Source organism: Chaetura pelagica, unplaced genomic scaffold (assembly GCF_000747805.2).
Source record: "Chaetura pelagica isolate M959 unplaced genomic scaffold, ChaPel_1.0 scaffold278, whole genome shotgun sequence".
NCBI classification, from domain to species: Eukaryota; Metazoa; Chordata; class Aves; order Apodiformes; family Apodidae; genus Chaetura; species Chaetura pelagica.
In genome coordinates this window covers 296,485-305,016 of record NW_009954497.1, presented here as the reverse complement: position 1 = coordinate 305,016, position 8,532 = coordinate 296,485, and the positions used below count along the sequence as shown (strand labels likewise).

The following is an 8,532-nucleotide window of genomic DNA, read 5'->3' as shown; positions in this document are numbered from 1 at the left end:
GCTGTGGGAAAGATTGGGAATTTCTTTTACCTCATTTTCTAAAAAGCGTATGTGACAATGGGATAAAATAGGTTAGATTTGCTCTAGGAAAGTAGGTTGAGTGCAGTTTTAGAAAATAAGTTGAACTTAAGTGTGACTAGCCCAATTGTTTTCATAAAGTAATTAACTGTAGCTTTAATCAGAAAGGTGCAAATTCTTTGATGGAGGTACAAACAAAGGGGTGAGGACTTCTAATCTGATCAGGGAAGTTGACTTTAATACAGATTAATTCAAAGACCGGGCCTCTTTGTAAACAAGGTAAATTTAAATGAGTAATCTGGAGGGAGAAGTGTTACCACCTGATTTGGTTAAAGCTCCTCAGAAAGGGGTGGCTCTGTAAGCAGAGGCTGACTGGTGGCCTGGTCTAGAAATGGAGAGACTTCTGGCTTCTCAGAGGCTGTCAGTTGATATAGACACCTAAGTTCACAGGAGCGTGAGAGGTAAGCTCTGTGGTGCATCATCTGCAACTTTCTTGAAGACTTGATTACTGGGAGTTTGTCTTACCTCCATTCAGGAACTGTGACTAAACTATGTTCAAGCCCTTGTTACAAAAACAATGAAAATATGCTTTGCACTGATGTTGTTTCAAGCATAGCGAAGGTATCAACATTGACAAGGACATTCTCAACAGTTTTTTGCTGTGTTACTGTATTCTCATTTGAAAAATAACGTCCAAACTGTTTTCTCCTAGTGACTTACTCCACAAGATAATTCAATTCTGTTCTACATGATGCTTTGGAAATGGGTTTCTCTGAAGTTCATGTGTTTCCAGCCAATAATGTGTCCTTTTAAAACGGACTGAGGAGTAAGCTGAGGCATCCATGGAAAACTGAGCTGTGTGGAAGGTGATGATTGCTGAGTGGACATAAGGTTTGCAAGGCAGATGGAAAGTGCCTATGAAAATATTAGTCTTTGTTACCAAGCAAAACACTTACATGAGAGTGTGAAGTGATAGGAATGAAAATGAGCAAGTGTTACAGCCAAACTAAAACTTTATTTTTCACTAGGCTGAAGTTTCTCTTGCTTGGCTCATACTTTGATCTTGTTAAGAGAGGGATATCTCTTCAACTGGAAGAAAAAGCCTTTCATGTTGTTTTTCTCTTAAATTAAGGTCCTCCTTAGGCTGGCAGTCTGGCACTGTGGACTCTAGTTATGCATGTGGTTTTCTGACAATTTATCATTCAGCTTTCTAGGTCGGTTATACATTTGCTTAGTTACTGAGTTGAAATTAGTCAAAACAGAGACTCTTTTAGCAGAAAGATCAGAAAAAAGTCTCATTTTAAGACAAGGCGAACTTTACTGTGTGCTCTGGTGTCAAGATTGAAATATGTTCTGTCCCTTCTCTTAGCCTGTGTATACCAGTGATTTCATTAAATTTTGCTGAATGCAGGGAATGTGTAAGGGTCTTGTGAAAATTTTGTGGACTAATTTTTTAGTTTTGCAGGAGTTGAGCTGGAAGCTTAGCTTTGTTAAGCCTTTCTTCATTTGTCAAAGTTGGATTATTTTTTTTTCTTATTAAAAGAGCTACTTTTTAAAACCACAAGTTATGTATTGATATAGGTTCTTCCTTTTTTAATTGTAAATGAAATATGAGTAATGAAAGTATTTTAGGCTAAGTGAATAGTTTCAGATTTATGATATATTTCAGCTGTTCAAAGTAGCTTGAAGTCTATTCCTTTGGGCATTATTGGACAAATAATATAGGTATGCAGAAACAAAGTACAGTTGCTCTGAAAGCCTGCGTTATGCTGTACATGGAAAGCCTATCCATTGAGGAGAGAACCCTTATCTTTTATTTAGAAGGTGTAATTTGCATATTATTCAATAGAGTGGCTAGTGAAATCTGGAGCAATAGTAGTCTTTGTTTGCAGCAAAGCATACGATACTTGCAGTAAGCACACAGCTGTGTTTGTCTTCAAATGTAAAGACTCTTGCACTGGCCAAATGGAAGGCAAGGCCTTCACAAATTGAGGGACCGCTGTACAGAAAGGGATTATAATTCCTGGCACCAGAGACTCATGCAGCATCCTCTGAGATAGTGTGGTTTTACACTGCCCCTTACTGGGGCTCTCTCATAATGCAACAACTAAAGGAGGTCTGGATGCCCAAAAGTTTGCTCTGTTTTGGGTTTTTGCATTTTTCCCCCCTGAGCTATGAGCTAAATAAAATAGTGCTCATTTTCTGTATCAAAATTGATTATTCACGTGTAAGTTGTCAGATGTTTCTTTGTGTCCTTCAGGTCTCTTTGAAATCTCCTTGTGGAGTTTGGTGATAATGGTCTTTACACACATTCAAACTGGTGGAAGCCATGAAAGCTTTGAACAAACTAGGATTTGTTGTTTATTTTTAAACTAATGACCCACAGGCGTGACTTTGGACTACATTGACACTACATTGCCATTCATTCCATATTAAAAGATCTGAAGGAAGAGGAATTTTGATGAGGGGGAGTTCTGCCTGTTATTTCTGAGAAGTGAGGTGGAGCTAAGTTCACTAGATAAACACAGAACAACCCACCACTCAGCTTTGGTAATATTAGTCTTTAGAGTTGGAGGACATTTTGTTTAGCTAAATGGTTGCTTGGGTAGAATGATAATGGGAGGGGGAAACAATCTAGTGAATTTTTCACTAAACTGAAAAATTAAAACTGAAGGGAAATTTAGTTGACTAATCAGTTCTGTTGCCACTGGGTGCAGCACAAATAGTGAACTTATTTACGATTTATTTTTGTATCTTACAGTACTGACATGGAGGTTAGGTGGTGGAGTTTTGGTATGTCATGTAAAGCTCCTAGTATTCTGTAGATCCTAATGAATTTCCATTTTGTTGGGTAGAAGGAAGCTTTGAAGTGCTTTTAACTGATTGATGCAATAAAATAATTTTTTCAAAATTGAACTTAAATGTCCTCATAACTTATAAAACATCAAGTTTATTGTATATGACAGCTTTCATCTGTTTATATCTGCAGTACTTTTCAACAGTATCTAGTGGTAATAAAAAAACACAAAAACACAAAATACTGTCCTGGCTAGATTCCCAGCTCCCCTTGTGTTGCATAGTTAAGTACCCCACTGTAGGAACTAATTACTTACGTTAAAGGATTTGTTAAAATGCTTAAGTACTTCATGACAATCTGTCTGTATAGCCATACAGTACAAAGTTTTAAAACTGGTGATTCTTACTGGGCTTAATTTGATGAACGAATATATCTGCTGGGACACAAATAAAGGGCAGGGAGGGCAGCCCTTGTTACAGACAGCTTTTCCTCACTTACTGCATGGAACAGGCTTTCTGTGCAGAAACTGCTAGCTCATTTACAAGGTGAGGATGGTGATGGACAGAGTGTGAAAGACTTGGGGTTGAATAGTCTGGTGAGAAGTGACCTGTGTTGTTCTGGTGTTCCATGGACTGAATAGGGGAAGAACAAAAATGTCCAGGAGAAAAATGCGTTTCTTGCTGAGATTGCTCAAGAGTCAGGAACTGGTACTGTGAGGAAGAAATACACCATTAAAGCATAAAATAAGAATGTTTTTCTGGATCTTGTTGAACCAATAGCCTGTTACCACTTGTGGACTGCTTTATCAGGCTTTTCAGAGACTGTATTTTAATGGGAAGATGTTTGGAGATGCTGTTGCGAACAGCGCACAGGGCTTTGGTTGCAAAGAGCAATTCTGAGCCACTGTGGCCTCATGGCCTACGTACTCCATGAGCTACAGTCTATAACTACTTGCTCTGAAGAATTCCTAAAGTCTAAAGATTGTAGTCACAAGAATCGGTCTCTTCTAAAACACCTGCATTTGGATGTTTCTAACTAGGTATAAATACCTAGACTAGCCCTTTTTCCAAGTAACTAAAACTATCCTTTTAAATGGACATATTTATAAAAAAATGTTATTGGTGAGAGTTTGTGAGAGTTCCAGCTCTAGATGGAGGTATCTGAAGTTCTCACATCCAAGGTGGTCTACTACGTTTCCTAAAAGGTTTCCTGAATTGCTGTCAGCCTCCCTAGGTCTACCAAAAACTTTGTGTTGTTGAATATTATAAATGTATTTCTGCATGTGCTCTTAAAGGCCAGCATTTTGAATGCCAGAATAATAAGAAGAAATACTGAGATAGTGATATTTATCAAAAGAATTTTGATCAGCAACTGTGTCTAAGGAACTCTGATTTTAAAAAATGCTATAAAGTCAGAAAGAGGTTAGCTAGCCCTTGTTAATCTAAACTCTTTTATCCTGCCTAATGAAGGGAAGCAACATCATAAAACTAATCTGCAGGCTGGAACTGTTAGTACCATTACTAATGTTTTTTTGTTTGTGTGGGGTTTGGGGTTTTTTTTGGTTGGTTGGTTTGTTTTTTTAAAAAACCCAAAAATGAATGAACCATGAAAGAAATTAATGATAACCTGATTTTCTATCCCATGCAGGTTTTCCTTATTTCTGGAAGCAGAAGGGTGTATGGTTGCTAACTGACCTGATACTTGTGCTCCACCTTGGAAAGATCTACAGTGGGAGACACTTACCTTCACATACCACACAGTTCTCTGCATCAGAAGAAAGGGACTTCATGTGTAAGAGTGGTTCAAGAGGATGATGTAACATTGATAATACTGAAGGTGTCCTGAGAACAACTGACTTCATAAAAGTCTTCTCCCTCCCCTCCTTTTTTTTTTTTTTAAGTAACTTCCTCTCTTAGAAACTACAAGCAAGATGCCAGCCAAGACTCCCATCTACTTGAAAGCTGCTAACAATAAGAAAGGGAAGAAGTTCAAACTAAGGGATATCTTGTCTCCTGATATGATCAGTCCACCACTTGGAGATTTTCGTCATACCATACACATTGGAAAAGAGGGACAACATGATGTTTTTGGAGACATCTCCTTTTTGCAGGGCAATTATGAGCTATTGCCTGGAAATGAAGGAGAAACCAGAGTTAGCCAGTCTGGTGGCCACAACGAATTCTTAAGGGCAAACAGCACTTCTGAATCCATGTTTACAGAAACTCCATCACCAGTGCTCAAAAATGCTATTTCCCTTCCTGCCATTGGGGGTTCTCAAGCCCTTACGTTGCCCTTATTGTCACCAGTGACATTTAATTCAAAGCAAGAATCCATCAGGTCATCAAGAAATCCTAGGCTTAGCTGTGAACCAGTAATAGAAGAAAAATTACAGGAGAAAAGTCAACAGATGGAGGATGAAGAAACATACAAAGATGATATATGGGAGCAAAATGGTTCCTCACATTTTACTAATGGTACAGACAGTCACTCATCCAGCTTTTCTGAACGATGCACTGATTGGCACACAGTTGATTTATTTGATGACAGCCAACTTTCATGTGAACTAACCAAGACAAAGACTAAATCAGAAGAATCCCTTTCAGATCTTGCAGGCTCTCTTCTCTCACTGCAGCTTGACTTGGGACCATCACTTTTGGATGAGGTCCTCAATGTAATGGACAAGAATAAATCTTAGAACTGGTACTCCCTTGCTTCTTTACAAATTATTCACTTAAATGAGCAAGCAAGCAAAAAACATGGCTAAAAAGTAGAGACACTTAAAAGTCAGCTGTATTTGCAGTTGTTTGACGGGTTTTCTAAAAATATTCTTAAATTGCTATTTTTTTACCTACTGTTTTTCATTATTTTTATTACACTAAATTCTCATAGCAGGAAGGTTAATTTTAATAACAGTTTTCAGCAAATATAAGATGTTTTTAAGTACCAGTATTAATGATCAGAAACTGAAGAAACAGAGTTTGAGGATGATGCTGATTGTGACATTTGGTTAGTTCACTTCTAAGGTCTTCTGAATATATGAGAATCTATAAGTGTCAGAAAGGAGACTGATATTATTCACTGTTATAAATTATTACAACATCACTTTACATGTAGGCCTCTTTCTAGAACCTTGTGTTTGAGGGTTTGACAGTGTTTTTCTTCATTTTCCATAGTACCATTTCTGTTATACCTTCACTGTAACTACTTTCTCAGTCTTACACTACCACTCTGTATTCAGATGTTAGCAATTTGAAGGCTTTTTCTGCTTGAACACCCGGTCCAGAGTCTCAGCTGCTTGAAATGAGTATGCACAAATTTACAGAAATTGAGGCTTGGGCCTGACATTGTATATGAAATGATATGTTGTAAACAAGTGACACATGCAAGATATTATGGTTAAATTATTTTAAAAGTTGAAATATATTTTTTGTGTGCATATCGGCTTTTTTCTGCAGGCCCTACACAGAGTATCTCATCAAAATAGTTGCTTGGCATTGTTGGTGCTCTTCTAAAAACTGTGTATTTGTGTGTTTGAAAAAGAAATATGTATGGTACTCCTTGCTTTTTTTTTTTCATTTATTGCCACACATGCTTAAAATTTACAACCGATTATTTTAATTTTGGAAGAAGGCACTTGGTTATTCACAATGCTTGTGATGTGTGCTGCAACAGCCAGTGTTTGGGGAAATGTGGATCCTTTAATACAGTACCTACATGGATTGCATAGCTATCTTGTGCAATACAATAAAAAAAGAAAACAATATTGCTATTGCTATGTCTCTGTGATTTAGTACATGGCCTCACCAAAAAACAAAGGTTTTTTTCCTGGTGTGGTAAAACAGACTGCAGTAGAGTTGCAGAAATATGGGACCAAGGGGCAGATCAGTTCTACTATCTTAATTCAGTTGACTTCTCCAATTTAGTTTCCTTCCTGAGATTTTAAGGACATACTCTAAGCAGGGAGAACCCTCTTGAATATACACTGATTTTAAGGAATTGGATACAAGACAGGAATATTTTGGGCCTAGTAAAGTTAATGGCAAAGTTCCAGCAGCTTTCACTGAAGTCTTTAAGTAAAATCCTGACACAGTTCGTAGACTGGGTCTTCCTATCGGGACATGTAAAATAGATTTACCTTTAAAATTTCTAGGGAATCAATGCCAACTAATTCTACTCCTTTGGTGTGTTTTAGAAACACAGTCATTATCCCTGTTTCTGGTTAAGCACTTATGTTATTGTGCGTTAGTGAGAGATGGAGCTACAGTCTACTATATTATTCCTGTAAATGAGGAACTAAGATGTGGAATGGGCAAGAATGGTGTGGGTTTTTTAAGATAATGCTTAAATGCCTTTGGCTTCACATTCTCTGTGTATAAGCCAGAGTGGATTCATGATCCAAGAATGGTGATTCTATGACTATACTGCTTTTTGTATTTTAGAAAGCAGGTTCAAGACTCTGCTTGGCCATATGTTTCTTATGGGAGTTGGAGATGTAGAATGTAATGAGAATTTAGGCCAAAACTTTCAGTGGAAAAATCTGGCAGTCATTAGCATAAGGGAAGTTACGGTGACATGGGGAATTAGATATTTTTTGTGTAAACCAGCTTCAAATACCATGATTAGAACATTAAAAGTATTTGCTGAATGAAAAGTCATTACCTTTCAGGACTTCCCAAGTAAGTATTCTCTAAAAAGCAGAAACAGATTCTTATAGCAGCCACTGCAGTCATAGTATTTTTGCTTTGTCGTGTTTTGTACTTGATTTCCTCCTGGCTTAGTCTTCTGAAATATGTCTCACTATTACAGAAGTTTTTGGTCTGTATTATCCTTCCTATGTGATTGCTCTTCTAAATGTATAAATCCTTAGTTCTTGTGATGAGGGTGGGTGGTCTGAACTGAAATAATAACCTTCACTTCAGGCAAAAAGAACTAGTGTGTTGTGGAGGAGAACCTTTGCGCAAGTCAAGAACAGGACTTTTACACTGGCAAAGTGAATTTAATCTCTCTTTAAAGCCTTCTTGTTACTTCTCTCAGAAGCTGGATCCCTGAATTGTTCAGATCTGCTCAGTCTTACATGTAAAGACCTAGAAGATGCAAAGTTGAAATGTGCTCAGCTTCTGTTCTGACATAGTCTTCTGTAAATACTGCTTTATGTATTCTGATCTGGCATCTCAGCTATCAAAATATAGCTTGGCAGATCAAAACTTTGAATTTCTAATTTGTGAGAAGTTCTGTCTTCCTGAAGCCTTGATAAAATTAATGGAAGTTGGACTTTCCAAGGGGGAGCTAGACAGCAATTTCCTCAAAATCAAGATACTGCTTCAAGCTGGCTTTGGAACAGAGGACTGAAAGGAGTTGCCATGGATATCCCATCAATTTTCTGTGGCTACTGGAAAAAGTATGCTAACTCTATAGCTGACCTAAAAAGGTCCACAGATGCTTTCAGTATGCCAGAAGACACTTCTACTAACCGAAGAAGCACAATGAAAACCTAAAGATATAATCTAAATATGCCGAAGAAGCCGAAGCCATAAAGCATATTCTGTTTCTGCATGAGTATTTTCTAAATTTCTCATCTGTACAGTCATAGAAGCCACACTGTGCACAATGCAAAAAACACCAGGAAGTTCAATAATCATCCAGTTCAAGAACCTTTGAATCCCTATCCCAGTGCCCCTGCCAAGCTAACTGGGGCAACGAGCATTGTGCTGAGAAGG

The 8,532-nt window shown here is 37.7% G+C and overlaps 1 protein-coding gene across 1 annotated transcript; it reads left to right on the top strand.

The window, feature by feature from the left end:
* Positions 1-4,483: 4,483 nt before the first annotated feature.
* On the top strand, positions 4,484-6,558 carry CDC42EP3 (CDC42 effector protein (Rho GTPase binding) 3). The gene has a single exon (XM_010004566.1). The coding sequence runs from the start codon at positions 4,746-4,748 to the stop codon at positions 5,508-5,510; it is 765 nt and encodes a 254-aa protein (XP_010002868.1). The 5' UTR covers positions 4,484-4,745; the 3' UTR covers positions 5,511-6,558.
* Positions 6,559-8,532: the final 1,974 nt, after the last annotated feature.